Below are 19903 nucleotides of genomic sequence, written 5' to 3' on the forward strand. Positions count from 1 at the left end.
GGAAAATATAACTTTAAAAATAAAATATTATGTTTACATGGGATGACATTTTATGAATTGATAAACATTTAAAAATCGTTTTAATTTCTAATAGAGTAATTATCAACAGATATAATCCACACAAACGAAAGCTCTTTGGGATCCTCAATAATTTTTCAAGAATGTAAATTTTAACATCAAAAAGTTTGAGAATCCCTAGAGGAAAGAGTTACAGATTTGAATTTTCCAGGTACCTCGTGGTCTTAACCTTCCCCTGTGCTTCAGTTTCTTTTATCTCTAACACAATACTCACTCATGTGACATGGGCAGCTATTAATTTCTTTATTTTCTTAATGTTTATATGTTGTATTATGTCTGTATATAAGGACTGTCTCTGGAAGAATACACAATAAACTGGTCCCAGTGGTTCACCCTCGAAAGGGGAATTGGGAAACTGGGAGAGGTGGCATCGTAAACCTTTCTGCTGTGTTTTTTAATAAATGCATGCATTGCTTATTTTAATATTGAGCAATTAAAAGTAAAATAACACTTTTGTTTAGATGGATAGGAAACAGAAGTCGGCTCAAGGAAAGTAGTGTTGATTGACAATTTAAAAAAACAAAAAAAAAACACGCGAGCTTCCCTGGTGGCGCAGTGGTTGAGAGTCCGCCTGCCGATGCAGGGGACGCGGGTTCGTGCCCCGCCGGTCCAGGAAGATTTCCACATGCCGCGGAGCGGCTAGGCCCGTGAGCCATGGCCGCTGAGCCTGCGCGTCCGGAGCCTGTGCTCCGCAACGGGAGAGGCCACAGCAATGAGAGGCCAGCGTACCTCAAAAACAACAACCAAAAAAAAAAAACCACGCAAATTTTCCTTGCCCACGGACGCGCAGCTCACAAACACTTGGCGTAGCCTCCGCCCGACTCGCGTCCACCCCTCAGGGCGTAAGCCCCGCCCCGTCAGCAGCCCCGCCCCGTCAGCAGCCCCGCTCCGTCAGCAGCCCCGCCTCGTCGCACGGCACCCGCCCCTCGTAACGTCACATCCGGCCGACCAGCTACCCCGAGCTCCCTCTGGCTCCCGCCTTCGCCCGCTTCCGGTCGTCGTCGTCGTAGTCGCCGCTGCTGCCGCTGCTGCTGCTGCTACTGCTACTGCTGCTGCTGGGGCTGCGGGCGGAGGCCGGAGGAACGGGCGGCGGCGGCGGCGGCGGCTGAGAGGGCGGCGGCGGGAGCGGAGCGGGACGAGGGAGCAAGAGGAAGCGAGCGAGGAACGAGCGGAGCGCGCCGAGCCCCGCCCGCCCTTCCGCCCGCCGGAGCAGCCGGAGCAGCCCGGGCCCCCAGCCGCCGCCGCCGCCGCCGCCGCCCACCCGCCTGCCAACCCGCCGGACAAAGCCCGAGAGCCCGCGTCCAGAGCCATGTCCTCGTCCGCCGGCAGCGGCCACCAGCCCAGCCAGAGCCGCGCCATCCCCACCCGCACCGTGCCCATCAGCGACGCCGCGCAGCTACCTCATGACTATTGCACCACGCCCGGGGGGACGCTCTTCTCCACCACGCCGGGAGGTGAGCGCCGGCCGCCCGCGCGACCCTCACCCGAGCCTGCAGCCGGCTCCCGAGCGCGTCCGCGCCAGCCTCCGCGGTGTCCCCTCAGTTTCCCGCCACGGTCCTTTAACTCAGGGAGTGTCCACGCTGGCCGCTCCGGCCACCCCGGCTCCGCCACAGCCCCTCCGCCGCAGCCCCACCAAAGCCCCCTTGAGACAGCTTTCGGGAACCTTAACTTCGCGTTCTCTCTCGCCTGCAGCTCGATTCAGTGCGTGCCCACTCTGGGAAGTGGCTCTCCTGTAGCGAAAAAAAGCCCTTGTTCCCGCCTCGTGGCAGGTTTACGCACTCTGCCCAGTTTTCTGCCCCCTCTCCTCCTGCTCCGGGGCAAATTCGTCTACATTTGGCCTTGCACTCACTCCGCATTACCTCTGCCTCTTACGTATTGTGTAGTTGTGCACATTGACGCTTGATTTTGGAGCCTTCTCCCGGGCCTTTGTAGAAAGGAAGTTGGGGAGAGTAAGTCGCTCCTGGGACGCTGCGATGACTTGTTTTGCTGCTTTTAGAACACCAGGAGGAGGCTGGAATGCGGAGTTTGGAAGCCTCGCCCAGTGTTATCCTGCTTTGACAGCATTGTTTACTTTGCTGGACCAGGCCTCGCTGGTGGGGGGAGTCCCCAGGCTGGAGGAGGAGTGATAAAATAATGCTCAAGTAATAGCGTAGGGAAAGGAGCGCTGGCAGCCTTGAGGGTAGAGTTTTGGCGGCGCCGCCTTTGGAGGTAGATCGAAGAGGGCGTTGTCAAGCAGGGCACCCTTGCTGGGGGGCTTACTTGATCCTGGGGAAGGGGCAATGCAGAGCGGGGTTTCTGAACATTGCTTTTCAAAGTACGACCAGAAACTGTTTACAAGGAAGAACACTGGGGTAGAGGTGAAGAGCGTTGAGTTAATTGGTCACGGGAAAAAGGAGCTCAAAGGTTGTCCTTCCCCTCACTGGGCTTTTCTCCAGAGGGAGGAGACTGGACTGCGATCTTGAGGGACATTATGAAGGGAATGGTGCTTCATTTGTAACTTCGTAACTTTGCCTTTTGGTGACGGCCTCTGGCTAGAGGATTGGGACTTTGCTGGCAGCCCCTGCAGTCTGCAAGATTGCTAGCTTCGTTCTTGTGGGCTGGGCTCACCAGTTGTACTACAACCAATCCCCTGCAGTTAGGCCTGGGCGATCCTTTAATCGGTTGCACAATAGCAAGGCGGTAGAGTAAGAAGACCTTGCCATCAGGGGATAAAAATCTAGGAGAGAGCTCTACAGAGGAATCCAGCCAGGCCACTCTAGGGGTTGGGTGGCTGCCTTGGAAGACTTTTAAATAACCCAGGCAGGAGAAGTTCATCAATAAGTGTGGAGAACTGGGCTTAAGGAAATTATAACTTTGCAGAGCAGTGGAGTTTCTAGTGAGGTGGCTTACCTCATTGGAGAAACCTCCCTCCTGACCTGATCTGTTCAAGGCCAGACCCTGAGAGCATGCTGAAATCTTCTGGCCTTTTAATTGTGAAAGATTTTGGCAGATCAGAATCTGCTCCAGATAGGGTTGTCTTGAACTTGAACTGACAGCTTTTAAGAAACAGATACCCGTTTTCCAAGGTGATGGAAAGAGATTTATAACTTCTTCCAGAATTCTTTGTGAATTCCATAATGCCTGTGCTTCCAGCAGTTCAGAACTTAGGTCATAGTAGCAACTGCACTCAGATATTATTTCTTTGAGGAAGGAACTAAACTTTTAGCTGTATATTAATCATTATTCCCCTGAGGGAAGAGCCACAGGGACACCCTTTTTGGCATATTTCAGACAGCCACGCTACCATGCTTTTAAAGTGAGGGCATAGTCTTTAGGCGTACTTTAAAGATAGAAGTCTGGGGCTTCCCTGGTGGCGCAGTGGTTGAGAGTCCGCCTGCCAATGCAGGGGACACGGGTTCGTGCCCTGGTCCAGGAAGATCCCACATGCCGCGGAGTGGCTAGGCCCGTGAGCCATGGCCGCTGAGCCTGCGCGTCTGGAGCCTGTGCTCCGCAACGGGAGAGGCCACAACCGTGAGAGGCCCGCGTACCACCAAAAAAAAAGATAGAAGCCTGTCTCTTAGTCTGGATTATTTCCTACAGTGCTTGGAAAGATTCTGCCAGAAATACTGATTCATTTATCCTTCCTCCCTGTGTACATAGCCACTACTTCTTTCTCAAATATCACTGACTCTGTCTCCAGATAGTTTCTACACTCTTTTTTAAAAATTAATTAATTAATTAATATATTTATTGGCTGCGTTGGGTCTTTGCTGCTGCGGGCAGGCTTTCTGTAGTTGCGGTGAGCAGGGGCTACTCTTCGTTGCGGTGCGCGGGCTTCTCATTGCGGTGGTTTCTCTTGCTGCGGAGCACAGGCTCTAAGCACACGGGCTTCAGTAGTTGTGACGTGCGGGCTCTAGAACACAGACTCAGTAGTTGTGGCACACGGGCTTTGTTGCTCCGCAGCATGTGGGATCTTCCTGGACCAGGGCTCGAACCCGTGTCCCCTGCATTGGCAGGCGGATTCTTTTTTTTTGCGGTACGCGGGCCTCTCACTGTTGTGGTCTCTCCCGTTGCGGAGCACAGGCTCCAGACGCGCAGGCTCAGCAACCATGGTTCAGCGGCTCCGCGGCATGTGGGACCTTCCCGGACCGGGCCACGAACCCGTGTCCCCTGCATCGGCAGGCGGTCTCTCAACCACTGCGCCACCAGGGAAGTCCCAGTTTCTACAGTTTTTAATTTCTGATTTAAATACTTGTCATCTTAGCTCATCTATTATATTGAGCCAGTATTTATTGGTAGAGCACATTGTCATCTTTAAATTTTTAACACAAAGACTTACATAGTGTGTTTATAAGATACAGCACTGTTGTGATTGGATTTAATCACTATTTTATAGCAATTAACTCAGTGCCGCCTAGATGTTCAGTACTTACTGATTTAGTACACCCCCCCCCCCCCGCTTTGGAAAATTTCCAATTTTCTGATGGTTTGTTCATCTCTTCTGTTACATTACCCTCTCTCCTCTCATGTAGTTTTCCTTCCGTGAACCAGGGTTGTTATTTGGTCACCTCTAGGCACCTGAATTAATCCGGTTAGGTACCTTAAGTGAGTTTTTTTTTTTTTTTTTTTTTTTTTTTTTTGCTGTACGTGGGCCTCTCACCGTTGCGGCCTCTCCCATTGCGGAGCACAGGCTCCGGACGCCAGGCCCAACGGCCATGGCTCACGGGCCCAACCGCTCCGCGGCATGTGGGATCCTCCCAGACCGGGGCACGAACCCGCGTCCCCTGCATCGGCAGGCGGACTCTCAACCACTGCGCCACCAGGGAAGCCCCTTAAGTGAGTTTTGTGGGTCTAGCGAAGTGCTTTGCACAAAAGGACTACAGACAAAAGTAGGAAATGCAGTCTTTGCTCTGAATGGTCTTAAAGTCTTGGTGGGGGTTAGGGGTGGAAACGCTTTTTAGTTCTAAAAAAACTTGTAAAGAGTCAAGTGCTAACATATATTTCAGACTTGAAAACATTTAGAAAAGCGATAGAAGGCTTGTATTGAAAAATCTATTTAGTAGGAAGGAAGGGGATTAGAGTTTTCCGTCTCAAACTTCTGGAAACTTTCTGGAGTGTCATACACATGTCAGAGCATTCCAGGATAACAGTTGATGTGCTGAATGCCCTAAACGATCAGACTGGGCAAGGACATTCCTAACACAGTGAACGTACCATCTCTCCCCACAGAGGATACAGCTTACCCTTGAAAAGGTTTCTCAAAATTGCCTTCCTGTGGTTTGGAAAATGAGAGTTGGGTGAAAACATACTTGCTGTATTTCTCATATTTTTAGAAGTGTACATTTTCTCATTATTAAGGAAGAGTAAAATTTTTGAGTAAATTCAGAATGCCCTTGGATTTTATTTTGTTTTGTTTTATCTGCCTGTGGAGGAATGGGGATGAATGACGTTCGTTTCTAACTTTGAGAAGCTGCTTCTGGCCTCAATGAAAGGTAAAGTTACTGCAGTCTCCTTCACTTTTGTGACATTAGGAAGGAACCTAATGCTTTCATTCTGTAACTGAGAGAAATTAAGTAACTTGTTAGTGTCATACAGCTAATTAATGTCAGTGGGTAGTTGCAAATTTAGTGTCCTGATACCTAGTAGTCCAGTTTTTTTGTCTCTTGTCTTAAGATGCGTATTTTCCTAGGAAAGGAAGTTTACAGACATTTAAAAAGACTCTTCTACCTCTGCAATGCTAGCTAATGCGATTCTTTTTGTTATCTTATTTTTTTTTAGTTCTGAACTGTCTCCCTGTGGGAGGGTTGTGCTGTGGGGAATGAGCAGAAACACAGAGACCTCTTTGAGCCTTTCTTTTTGCCTTTCTTTTCCTGCATAACATCCTCATCAGCTGTGGAAAAGTATGCTGTTGCCATAACAAGAGCACCAGAGGGGAACTAACTATGATGGTCTGAAATCTTGTTCATACTCTGTGCTTCCTCTCTGCCAGCTGGAGAGTTGCTGTGATTGATTGGTTCACTGAAGGCCATTGGAAGGGTCTGGGGATAAAGGAGAAGACAGGAAGAAGGGAAAAGCATCCACTTGGAGTGAGCCATAATAAAGTAAGAGTATTTGGGGGGAGTCCTGAGTGTTAATCTGATTCCTTTCTTGGGAGAAATGAATAGAGCTCTGTGTAGATATGGGGAAGGAAGGCCAGTTTCTCACTGTTATAAAATTTCTAATTCAGTGACCTTGTGCTGAGTTTATTCTAGGCCAAAAACTTCTGAACCAGCAAGTGTACTTATTTGGCTCTCTCGTTTCAATTATTAACCAAAGGACTTCATGATTACATGTGAGGAGTGTGTGAAAAACATGTTGAAAGTTGTCCAATCACTTTGCCTTGTGTTCGAGGAAGATGGCATTTACTTATCTCAGAGTAACAAAAATTAACATATGTTGTCATTCCGGAGCAGATTTGGCTGTAGTCTCATATTCATCAGCTGCCAAAGCATGTACTAGAAGATGTAGCTCAGTTTTGTGTTGGGTGCATGTTTGCTGATGAGGGACTGAATTCTGAGCCTGGGAAGGCAGCAGCCCTCAGCCGCAAGGCATATATAGCAGTGCGATGTGTGGAGGGGAGTGCCTCTGCCTGCTCCACGTCAGTCACAGCCTGATGAGGGAAGAAAGAGCTCGTCCAGGCTGATAGTGCACAACTCCTTTCTGCTCTCTGGAGGCCTGTGTGTGGTCCGGGAAGGGTGAAACGTGACGAGTCTGTAAATTGGCACTACCAGGGTTGTTCCCTTGTGCAAAGACCTTGTAAGGACTGGAGTCTTTTTTGTTTGTTTTTTGTTTTTTTGCAGTACGCGGGCCTCTCACTGTTGTGGCCTCTCCCATTGCGGAGCACAGGCTCCGGACGAGCAGGCTCAGCGGCCATGGCTCACGGGCCTAGCTGCTCCGTGGCATGTGGGATCTTCCCGGATTGGGTCACGAACCCGTGTCCCCTGCATCGGCAGACGGACTCTCAACCACTGCGCCACCAGGGAAGCCCTAGGACTGGAGTCTTAAAGATGATTTTATGGGAGGGATCTTGAACGTTTCAGAGACAGTGTAAAGATTTGCAGATCAAGTCCTTTCAATTTTTCGATATTGTCTTGAATAATATTCAGGCTTCATGGATTTGTATGGACAAAAAAATATTTTGGTGTGTGGACATGTCATAACTAATGACTAAGGAATGTCAGGTTTTTTATTTTTATATGGAATCAGCCAAAATAATTTTTGGAACTCAGATAGCTACAGTAGTAAATAATGTTGTAGGAGATGCTTCACTGCCAATCAGCAGTAAAGTAAAGGCTGTGATGAGAAAAAAAAAATATTTGCAGATCAGACAAGGTAAAGTTAATGTGGGAAAGCTAGTTCATCTGGTTGGAGAGGAAGAGAGCCTGAGCAGGACAGTAGTTTGTTGGTGAAGGATAGAACTTTTTCTTGGCTCCCAAGTGTTTCGATGAACAAATTAATGTTTAAAAGATTTTTGCGGGACTTCCCAGGTGGCGCAGTGGTTAAGAATCCACCTGCCAATTCAGGAGACATGGGTTCGAGCCCTGGTCCAGGAAGATCCCACATGCTGCAGAGCAGCTAAGCCCGGGCACCACAACTACTGAACCTGTGCTCTAGAGCCCACAAACCACAACTACTGAGCCCACGTGCCTAGAGCCCGTGCTCCGCAACAAGAGAAGCCACCACAATGAGAAGCCAGCACACTGCAACGAAGAGTAGCCCCTGCTTGCCGCAACTAGAGAAAGCCCCTGTGCAGCAATGAAGACACAATGCAGCCAAAAATAAATAAATAAATAAATAAATAAAAGTGGGTTTTTTTTTTAAGATTTTTGCTTATCTGTTTATAATAGAACAAAAGTCAGTTGAAACTTGCTGTCATTCAACTTATTGAATAGGTAATGCCTAGGCTACCATTTTCAAATTTGTTTATCACAGAACTTTGTTTTGCAAAGATCCCTTAAAACCTGTGTTATAACACCCAGCAGCTATCTATCTGATGTGTGGCTTGTTTTTAAAGGACCTCTTCACCTGATACTCAGGCCACAGTTTGAAACCAGAAGCTCAGAAATCTATGAGTGTTTATATCTGAATAAATGATCTTTCAGATCCTTAGGACAAATGCCCTGACAAACTGAAGCTGTTCATTTCATTGAGTAGTTTTTAAAAGTAAAATCCTTAACAAGCAAGGATCAGTTAACTGGAAAATACAATTCAATTCTTATAGATTCCTTGGGATTATCTGTATACAAGATCACAGTCATCTGTGCATAGAGATAATTTTACTTCTTTCTTATCAATCTAGGTGCCCCATTTTGGTTTGTTTTTCTTGCCTAATTGCCCTGGCTAGAACTGGAACCTTTAGTACAGTGTTGAACAAAAATGGCAAGAGAGTGACAACAGATTCCCTTGACTTGTTCTCAATATTAGGGGAAAACCTCCAGTCTTTCATCGTTAGGTAAGATGGTAGCTGTGGTTTTTCATAGATGCTCTTTATCAGGTTCAGGAAGTTCCCTTTTATTCCTAGTCTGTTGAATGTTTTTATTATGAAAGGGTGTTGGGTTTTATCAAATGCATATATATTATGTTGCATCTATTGGGATGATCATGTGATTTTTGTTTTTTATTTTATTACGATGTATTATGTTAATTATTTTTAGATGTTGAACCAGCCTTGCATTCGTGGGATAAGTGCCATTTGGTCATGGAATATAATCCTTTTTATATATGTTGCTGAATTCAGTTTGCTAATGGTTGAGAATTTTTGCATCTATATTCATAAGGGATATTAGTCTGTATTTTTCTTGTGGTATCTTTGTCTGGTTTTAGTATCAGTGTAATACCTCATTCAATTTTAATTTTTTTTAGAAATGGCCTGCTGTTTATAGCAGAAGTGAGGACTGGTGAAGATAGACCATTGCTCTCTAGATTCTAAGAGGTATCTATCAGAAAGTTTGAGAGGCTTGTGGTTCATTTTAAGATGTCATAATTAATCCTTTGAGCTTGAGAAAGGTGCTCATCTCATTACCAGAGAATGTTTGTTAGAGCTGGGCTGCTCTACATTGAAATGAAACCACTCTCTGGTCTGATAAGTTCCTAGAACCATTATGAAGAAGCAGCACTGAAAAAAAGTGACCTAGACCAGTGATCTCCAGTAGGCTTCTTTGCCTCTTATGAACTTTATTGATGAGTTCCTCACTATGAGTAAAAGTAGAAGACATTGATATGTATATATGCGTTGTTTTTATTTTTATTTTTTAAGTGCCCAAGAGGAGTGAACTTGGGAGGAAAACAAGAAGTGGGAATGAAAGCCAGGCTTGAATCTGAGTGCTTTCCCCATACCAAAGCAGTGAGCGAGCCTTCATTAATTATTAGCATTACAGAGGCTGAGCCACAACATCTGTGAAATCTAATCCAAAGAATTGATCCAGGATGCAGTCAACAGTCTGGCAGATCCAACCAGCATTTTCCTGGAATCAGAGCCAGGCATTTCTTGAGAAAATTTATTTCAAGATGAATGTTCAAGCCCAAACAGACGTGGACATATTTGATGTACTTCATTTTGATAGTCTTAAAATCAGTCGGCATTTATTTGAGATTAGTTTGCGGTTTGTGTACCATTTTGGACCTGGTACTAACTAAAAAGGTCATTTGTTTCAGATCACTTTGCAACCAAGACTCAAGAGAGCCATATTTGCTTAGAGTACCTTGCTTATTTGTGTCGGTCTCCTGGCTCCTGTGTCACTCACTGTGTGATCTTTCTTTGGATGCTAGTTTCTCCATCTGTAAAATGACAGGCTTCCGCCAGATGCTGTCTAAAGCCTCTTCTAGCACTGGACCTTCTGCATAGGAAGATAGTCATTATCAACTTCCCTTTCAGCCTAGGTTTGTGTTCTGCTATGGCAGTGTCCTACGTGATTGGGCAGGGAGCCATCCTTTGACATTAATATCTTGGAAATCTTTATTGGAGTTAATCTTTATTGGAGTTAATTAAAGGACCCTAAGGATTGGCTTTTCACAAACCTTGGATGTCTTCCGTTTGCCATAATTATTTAGCCATACTAAGTTATAATATCCTCTGGCTCCAGTTGTGCCTTTTTTTGATGTAAAAATTGTCCCTCTCATGGTTTTATTAGCACTTTAGGGATTTGATGGTTGTACACAGTAAATGTGGTTTGGCCACCATCAACTTCCCTGGAGGATACTGGGTTAGGCAGCTTTTAGCCTCCTCTGGGTTATCTGGCATAGAGCTTTTAGGAGTCTGTCCTTTCATCCAGAGCCTCCATGAAGAACAGATGTTTAAAACTGTAGTTCATTGAAGAATGTCCTCTAACACAGTCAATCAAACACAGGCCTTGTTAATCACCCTTTTAAGCTGGAATAATAAAAAGCAAAGAAAACCACTGTATTTGTAAGTCCTTTCTGTATTTTCACTTCTTATTTTCCCTTATTATTGGGGGAGACGGGCTTGGGAGGAAAGAGGGAAAGCGGCAGACTACCTTTCTGAGTGTATTGGAAACACTTGCTGCTTCTTCATCTTGTATCTGTTTCTGATCTCTTGGTGGGCCCTTCCTTACATGAGGCATAGATGGAGAATGTCAGGAATTTCTAATGGAATACTGAGGTTACTTGCCAAGTGCTTTGTTGTTGATGTTGTTGTTTTCATTTCTAGATTTGAAGGATACCTTCTTCCTCATGGCTTTAGTGTCGGTCTGTTATGTATGTATGTATGTTTGCAAATACTTTTTGAGTCATTTTTTTCCCTGATTCCTTATAATGGGGTTTGCTCTTTTAACACTTTCTCTTGGTCTTAAAAAAAATTTGGTGGTGGGTTCTTTAAACAACAAATTTATTCTGTTACATTTCTGGAGGCTAGGAGTCTGAAATCATGTATATTATTGTAAAATATACATAACATAAAATTGACCATTTTAACCATTTTTAAGGTACCGTTCCATGATTAAGTACATTCACATTGTTGCACAACCATCACCACCATCCATCTCTAGGACTTTTCTCATCTTCCCAAACTGAAACTTCATACCGACTAAACAATAACTCCCCATTACCTGCCCACCTCCAGCCACTGGCAACCATCGTTCTACATTCTGTCTCTATGAATTTGACTAGTCCAGGTACATCATATTCATGGGGTCATAAAGTATTTGTCTTTTGTGACTGACTTGTTTGACTTAGAAAATGCCTTCAGTATTCATGCAATCACCCTTTTATTTTTCTTTTACATTTACTTTTTGTAACTATGAAAGTAAAGTTTAAAAGTCATATAGTATTAGGCTAATAACAAAGAGCAACATTCTCATGCCCCATCTCATCTCCAGTTCCACTCCCCAGAGAAAGCATTTTAAACTCTTTCAGCCATTTCTTCTAGCATTTACCTCTGGATTTCTGAATAACATGATTTAATGCTACTTCTCAGTTATAGATATTAACAGTTTCCTACTATGAAAGATGAGGATTTAAATTTAGGTAAATATTAAATACAGACGTGACGTGGCTGACTCTATTGGTTTCCAGCCCAACAGCCGTTCACTCTTTTTCCATGCTACCCCAGATTCCCTCATTTTTTTAAAGTGGTAGTGTGCCAAGCCCCAGAAGATGCCCCTTGATACTTTATGGCTTCCCCAGTGTCTGGGCTGGTGAGCATCTGACCCAGTTCTGGCCTAAGGATTGTAAGTGGGAAGTCCACTAACGCTTTTCTGAGAAAGATTTTTCTTTTTGATGGCTAAAGTCCCCTGCGGGAAGTCCTATTTGACGCTACACTCTCCCTTCTTGCCTAGGATATTGTTAGAAGGGTGTAGGTTCATCTCAGCCTTCTTGGAGGGTTTTGTCACCAGCTATTCAAGCTATTCAATTTGGGCAAGTTACTTATTGTTTCTTTTTCTGAAGTGTCTATTTGCATGAGTGGATGCTTAATTCTAATTCTGGAAGCAGCCTTAGTTAAACAGTTTTATGGTCAAGACCCTGCAAAAGTATAGTAACTACTACCCTGTCAGTTAACCATGTTACATTGGACTTTGTCTAGGTGGTTTTATTTCAGGTTATACAATTTCTTGGGTGTATATAGCTTAATATATGGATTAATTATCATTTAAACGAAGCTACTTGGTCTTGAAAGAGGCCCTTAGGCTTGAATGACCTTGTTTGTGTACTAACCATCTTCACAAGCATAATTTTGGGCCTTATTCATTCACCCTCTTGTTCCCTGCCATTTGAAAATCACTAGTTTTTAGATCAAAAGATAGAGGCTTTTTTTTCCTCCTCTCTGTTCTCCATCAAAGGGACTCAGTTTTACTCTCATGTTTTCCTAGTAATGTCAGCATTTAGAAAGTGCTGGGTCAGGGTATTAGATTTATCCGAAAAAGTGGTCACCAAGGGATGAAGAACGTTTATAGATATCTAATGTTAACCTAGATCTAAAGATTCCTATTTGTTTTGAAATCCAAACATGAAGACTAAAGTAATATATGCAAGTTATAAAAACAAAATAGAAAAAGAAAAATTGAACAGAAGCACATAAAATGCAAAAATGCCGAGAGACTGCTGCTTTTAACAGTTTCTGTTTATAGTGATTTTATTGGTTACACCACTGTTACTGTAAATAATATATGTATACCACAATTTCTTGATTTCTTAACATTGGATGATACTGTTGAGTCCCTATTATGAAAATGAGGCGTATAGGATACTTTCATTACTTTCTATACCTCTCATTTTCCCTCCTCTCTCCATTTACTAATTTTTGTAGATTGTTTTATTATCGTTTTGGGTTCTTCTGGGTAGTTACCTTTAAAACTGTAAATACTATAGTTAAACCTCTTGTGTTTCAATCTGATAGTTTTAACTCTCCACCATATGAAATTATACTATCTACCTGTCCTGCCTCTACTTCCCTGGTAGGTCTGCCTTTCCATTATTTTTTACAATATCAAGGTCTATAATATTTACATACTCTTCCTTAACTATGATAATTCACTTTTATTATGGTTTGATTGTAAACATTGAAAATCAATAAATAGCATATACGATACTATGAATTTTGTAACTTTTCAATATAAAACCAAGGAGTGTGATGATTTTCATAGAAAAGGAAATGGAACACTCACTGGAAAGAAAAAGTTTCCACTGTCAATGTCAAATAGATTCTTTTTTTTAAACACTTCATCAATTTATTAAAATCATGCTCCATTTTAATATTGTGTTATATGCAAGCTATGGATTTTTTTAACCTTCTTTAGGAATTTATGGTTTACTTTTCTCTAGTTAGTTGTGGATGCATTGGTTGATGTTGAAATGGGCTGACATAAATGTGGCCGGCAGTTGAAATTTTAATTATTGGAAGTTCTTGCTTCAGAAAATGTATCTATGCACATGTATAAGAGACCCTGAATATTAGGTTTTTAATTGTCTTGGAATTCATATAATTTCACAGTAAACACAATATCTAAAAAAGGAAATATAAAGGGTTTTTTTCCCTGGCATTTTATTCATAGTCAGGTCTTAATGTTTTTCTTTCAATAGTTTTGGTTTAAAAAAGGAAATATAAAGGGTTTTTTTCCCTGGCATTTTATTCATAGTCAGGTCTTAATGTTTTTCTTTCAATAGTTTTGGTTTTTTGAATGTCAAATGCTTTTCAATTACACCACAGATCCTTAGTCACATGTTGATTCCCTTTTTTTGCTCTGTATCTGCTACAGTTAATTTTTTCATCTTGCAGTGATCTAAAATTCAAACACTTAAAATACCGTGGTTTTGTACCCATACTTTCCCTGGCCATATTTAAGAACATTAACAGCATCAGTTAAGATCCTAGTTCTTCAGGGTGTCTTCTCTTCTGAATTGTTTACTTTGTGTGCATTTGAAACCAAATGTGTCTTAAGAATCCACTAAACTACTAAAACTAATAAGTGAGTTTAGTAAGGCTGAAAGAAACAAGATTGGTATACAAAAACCAATTGTGTTTCTATATACTTTCAATAAACAATCCCAAAATGAAATAAAATAATTTCATTTATAATAGCATAAAAATGATAAAACACATAGGTATAAATTTAACAAAAAAAGCACAAAACATATACTGTGGAAACTAGATAACATTGTTGAAAGAAAGAAGACCTATATAAATAGACAATCCATGTTCATGGATCGGAAGACTTAATATTGTTAAGATGGCACTACTCCCCAAATTTATCTATATATTCAGCACAATCCCCATCAAAATCCCAGCTGGCTTCTTTGCAGAAGTTGACAGGCTGACTCTAAAATTCATATATGGAACTTTAAGAGACCTAAAATAGCCCAAGCAATCTTGAAAAAGAAAAAGTTAGAAGACTCACACTTCCTGATTTCAAAAGTTGTTACAAATCAAGACAGTGTATTACTGCCATAAGGATACACATAGATCAGTGGAAGTCCAGAAATAAACCCTCACAATTGCGGCCAATTGATTTTTTTTTAATTAATTAATTTTTGGCTGCATTGGGTCTTCATTGCTGTGCGCGGGCTTTCTCTAGTTGCAGCGAGCGGGGGCTACTCTTCGTTGCGGTGCACGGGCTTCTCATTGCGGTGGCTTCTCGTTGTGGAGCACGGGCTCTAGGTGCATGGCTCAGTAGTTGTGGCGCACGGGCTTAATTGCTCCGCGGCGTGTGGGGTCTTCCCAGACCAGGGCTTGAACCCTTGTCCCCTGCATTGGCAGACGGATTCTTAACCGCTGCGCCACCAGGGAACTCCCCACATGAATGTTTATAGCAGCGTTATTCAAAGTGGAAACAACCCAGATGTCCATCAGCTGGTTAATTGATAAAATGTGATTTATACATAAAATGGAATATTATTTGGCAATACAAAGAAAGTAAGTACAGTTGACCATTGAACAACGTGGGGGTTAATCCAAGTGTAACCTGTAGTTGGCCCTCTGCCTCCATGGATTCAACCAACACTGACCATATAGTACTGCAGTACTTCCTGTTGAAGAACAGTTCAAACTTGCATTGTTCAAGGGTCAACTGTACTGATAAATGCTAAACATGAATGAATCTTAAAAACCTGCAAGTGAAAGAAGCAGTCATAAACGGACACGTATTGCATGATTGTATTTTATGAAATGTCTAGAATAGGCAAATCTATAGAGACAGAAAACAGATCAGTGGTTGCCTAGGCTGGAGAGGTTGGCAGAATGTGAGGAGGGACTGCTAAATGTATATGGGTTATCTTGGGGATGATGACAGTGTTCTAAAATAGTTTGTGGTGGGAATTCCCTGGGGGTCCAGTGTGGTTAGGACCCGGCGTTTTCACTGCTGTGGCCCAGGTTCAATTCCTGGTCGGGGAACTAAGATCCTGAAAGCCTCATGGCACAGCCAAAAAAAAAAAAAAAAGATTGTGGTGGTGATTGCACAATTCTATGAATATACTAAAAACTATTGAATTATACACTTTGAATGAATTGTACATGAATTATAAACCAAAGAAGTTAAAAAATGTATTTTATTGCCTCTGCAAAGTCACAGGAATTCTTCAAAGTTTCTCTTATATCTGACACATTTAGGTAGAATTTCTACTACTAATTTCCTACTTGGTTCAATTATAATTCTTTAATGTTTATGTTGTTGCTAATATATAATTTAGAAATAGAAAGCTTGCTTTTATCCTCTGGTTTTTTTTCACCATCTCACCTCAGAATTTCCAAGTTTAGTGTACTACAGAAGTGAGAATAATCTTGTTCTGACTTGCAACGTGAATATTAGTAAGAACATCTCACAGTGAAATCTCACCCTTCTGAAACCTAGCCATGGACAAAAGTGGGGGTGACACAACAAAATCCATCCACTAAAGCTGCTTCCCTTTGTTCATTGGAAAACCATCAGGCTCCTTCCCAGCCTACTTGTTCTTATTTTACATAGTGTTAAAATAAGCAGATCACCAGTTTCCAAACCCAACAGATTAGATGTATCAAGTTAGAATGGGTATAAAGGTGTGTACTGTAGACTAATTGTGCTCCCCTCCATTCATATATTGAAGCACTGACCCCCCACAATGTGATGATATTTAGAGATAGGGCCTTGGGAGGTAATTAGGTTTAGATGAAGTCCTGAGGGTGGGGCTCTCACAATAGGATTAGTGTCCCAAAAGAGACACCAGAGAGCTTGCCCCCCTCTTCCCTGTGGGAGGACACAATGATAAAGAACTGTAAGGAAATACATTTCTGTGTAACACACCCAAAATGTGGTATTTGGTTAGGGCAACCAAACTAAAACATGGAAAAAAGATGGTTCTTAGCCAAACAGTGAAGGAGGAGACAAGGAAACCATGGTGGGGAGGGCCATAAGCATAACCTGGCTATCTGAATCCTATTCAGTCAGTATAAGGAAAATATAGAGCACCAACTGAATAGGCCCTGAGACTTCCTAGGTCACAACATAGTATAATAAATGAGTTTCATAATAATCAACCGGATTCATCAAGAAAGGGTTGGTTTTCTGTTTAAGGCGGTTAAAAGTTTAAAAATCTGTATTAGAAAAATTTCCATCCAAAATAGTTCAAATTATTCATTTTTTGAAAATTGAACTAAGTTTTCTGCTCTCCAGAATGATTCATTCCTCATAATTTCAGCTACCTTTTTGTTTGTTTTCTTTGGCTGCATTGGGCCTTCATTGCTGCATGCGGGCTTTACTCTAGTTGTGGCGAGCAGGGGCTACTCTTCGTTGTGGTGCGTGCACTTCTCATTTGCGGCGGCTTCTCGTTGCAGAGCACGGGCTCTAGGTGTGCGGGCTTCAGTAGTGGCACATGGGCTCAGTAGTTGCGGCACACGGGTCCTAGAGTAAGCGGGCTTCAGTAGTTGCAGCGCAGGCTCAGTAGTTGTGACTCACAGGCTTAGTTGCTCCGTGGCATGTGGGATCTTCCTGGACCTGGGACAAACCTGTGTCCCCTGCATTGGCAGGCAGATTTTTAACCAGTGCGCCACCAGGGAAGTCCTGTCTTTTTGAATTGTTACTAAGTTCTTATTTTTCAAAGCAAGGAAAGTGAAGGTATATTTCTACTTTCCTTGTCCTAAAATTATATTTGAAACAGGATACAAAACTTCTGTCTTCTTTAAACCCTGTTTTCCAGGAACTCGAATCATTTATGATCGAAAGTTTCTGTTGGATCGTCGCAACTCTCCCATGGCTCAGACCCCGCCCTGCCATCTGCCCAATATCCCAGGAGTCACCAGCCCCGGCACCTTAATTGAAGACTCCAAAATAGACGTAAACAATTTGAACAACTTGAACAATCATGACAGGAAGCATGCAGTTGGTAAGAGAGTGCTGGTATTAGGGACCAAGAGGGTAGCCCTGGGATTTGAATGCCAGTCTGCTGTGGGTTGAAAAAAGGTTGATGCTTCACTTATAACTAATATTCAGTCATATGTCTCTAAGGTCCCCCCCACTCCCCTCACCAAGGCTTACTGAATTATTGAATTGTTCTGAAAACCCTGAGTTCTAAACCATAACCAAATGTAATCTAGGTGGGGGTTGGGGGGTGAGGAAGAATCCAAAATCAGGGAGTGGTAAATCCCAAAGAGGACTCCTTGAACCTGGGCTTTGTTGGACTAGGGATAACACACACACAGAGAAACAAGACAATTTAATAGCTCCCATGTCCATCACCCTCAAGAAACAGACCTTGCTTCTTACAAGAAGAATGTCACTTTTGTGGTGTAGGGCAGCGGTCCCCAACCTTTTTGGCACCAGGGACCAGTTTTGTGGAAAACAATTTTTCCATGGACTGGGGGGATAGGGGGATGGTTTTGGGATGATTCAAGTGCACTACATTTACTGTGCGCTTTATTTCTATTATTACATTATAATATGTAATGAAATAATTATACAACTCACCATAATGCAGAATCAGTGGGAGCCCTGAGCTTGTTTTCATTTGCCACTCACTGATAGGGCTTTGATATGCGTCTGCAAGCAGTTGATTTATTATGGTCTCTGTGCAGTCAGACCTCTCTGCTAATGATGATCTGCATTTGCAGCCGCTTCCCAGCGCTAGCATCACTGCCTCAGCTCCACCTCAGATCATCAGGCATTAGATTCTCATAAGGAGCTCGCAACCTAGATCCCTCGCATGCGCAGTTCACAGTAGGGTTCACACTCCTGTGAGAATCTAATGTTGCAGCTGATCTGACAGGAGGTGGAACTCAGGCGGTAATGCAAGTGATGGGGAGCAGCTGTAAATAGAGATGAAGCTTCTCTCACTCGCCCACAGTACCAGTCCATGGCCGGGGGGTTGGGGACCCCTGGTGTAGGGAAAAGCAGTATGGTTTTTCACCCCGTTTTCCAGGACTGCCTATAATATTTCAGTAAGTACTCCCCCATACTCACACACACACGTTTATTAATGAGTCCTCTCTGTGTCTGTGGAAATGGCCAGCTCCTGAAGTACACCTTGGATTGCACTCCATGACCCTTTTACATGAGCCAGCATTCTGCCGCCTCAAATTCCAAATGAGTTTTTAATGGACAAAGTGTCGATTCAGAGCAGGGCCAAAGTTCAGAGCCTCCAGAAGAATGTGCTGACTTGATAGATGGCCAGGTGCTCCCCAGGAGCTCCCGTTTGGTCAACCTCTGGACAAAGGGACACTCAGAAAGTTTTCACTTGTATCCTTTCCCCCAATTGCTCCTCCCTGTGGGTGATTTGACTGCCATTCTTGTTTTTCCCCAGATTAAAAAGACTAGCCAAAGCAAAGCAGAATAGTTGTTTCAAGGCTGCAGAGAATGGGACAGTTTGAATTCCTTTTTGACCTTTGTGCAAAGGGAATTATAGTTAAAACTGTTTTGCTTTACCTCTTCATGCTTAACTTTTCCTGTTCTTCATTCTAACCAGGAGATGATGCTCAGTTTGAGATGGACATCTGACTGTCCTGCAAGGATCAGAAGAAAAGCAGCAACACTGATACATGTGTGTACCTGATTTGGCCAATAGGATCAACAATGCAGAGACGGAAGAGGCAGTACCAGCAACCCTGCTGCAGTCTCCTGCTCCCCTACTCCTTCTCTGGGTGCCAAAGGATGCAAAGATGAGCTGCATCTGACCATTTCTTCTCCCTATTCCCTGTTCCCCTTCCCAGTTAGACAGTTAGATTGAAGGCCCTTGGCATATTTCTGTAGAACTAAGCAGCCCACAGAGGAAAACAGTTAACCTCTGGTTCCCCCTTCCCCCCATTTTTTTTTTAATCCCAAATCAAATATCAACCTACCAATAATTGGCTGGCTGGGAAGTCTGGGGAAGTGATATGGAGGTTTGATAGATTCAGCATCATTCCTGTTCTTACCCTCTGTTTCTCCTCCCTGTCTTGCTCATGTTTCAGTGCTGCAAAAGTCTGGGTTTGGGGTCTTGAAAACCCTTGGAGGGAAATGGTAAACAGGAAGAGAGCTGCTTTCTCTTTTACCTTGAGGTGTTTGTCCTTGGGGACAGAACGCTGTTTGTACATCTCTGGTAGCATTACCCTGGGGCACTGTTTTGAGGTCCACTTCCCCTCCTTCCTCTGGGAGGAATGTCTTCTGTCTTTAGTATTATAGTTCATCTTCCCATTTATTTACTTATCACAATTGTGCAAACATTCTTTTTTTTTTTTTTTGCGGTACACCGGCCTCTCACTGTTGTGGCCTCTCCCGTTGCGGGGCACAGTCTCCGGATGCGCAGGCTCAGCGGCCATGGCTCACGGGCCCAGCCGCTCCGCGGCATGCGGGATCCTCCCGGACTGGGGCACGAACTCGTGTCCCCTGCATCGGCCGGCGGACTCTCAACCACT

At 43.4% G+C, this 19903-nt stretch overlaps 1 protein-coding gene across 1 annotated transcript; it reads left to right on the top strand.

Annotated features, from left to right (window-relative positions):
* Positions 1 to 1387: 1387 nt before the first annotated feature.
* On the top strand, positions 1388 to 19007 carry EIF4EBP2 (eukaryotic translation initiation factor 4E binding protein 2; the record flags this gene model as incomplete). The annotated part of the gene is made up of 3 exons (XM_079710711.1): positions 1388 to 1532; positions 17215 to 17400; positions 18976 to 19007. The coding sequence occupies 3 exons, from the start codon at positions 1388 to 1390 to the stop codon at positions 19005 to 19007; spliced, it is 363 nt and encodes a 120-aa protein (XP_079566837.1).
* Between the last annotated feature and the right edge of the window lie 896 nt (positions 19008 to 19903).

This window comes from Hyperoodon ampullatus (genome assembly GCF_949752795.1).
Source record: "Hyperoodon ampullatus genome assembly, chromosome: 1".
Taxonomy (NCBI): Eukaryota; Metazoa; Chordata; class Mammalia; order Artiodactyla; family Ziphiidae; genus Hyperoodon; species Hyperoodon ampullatus.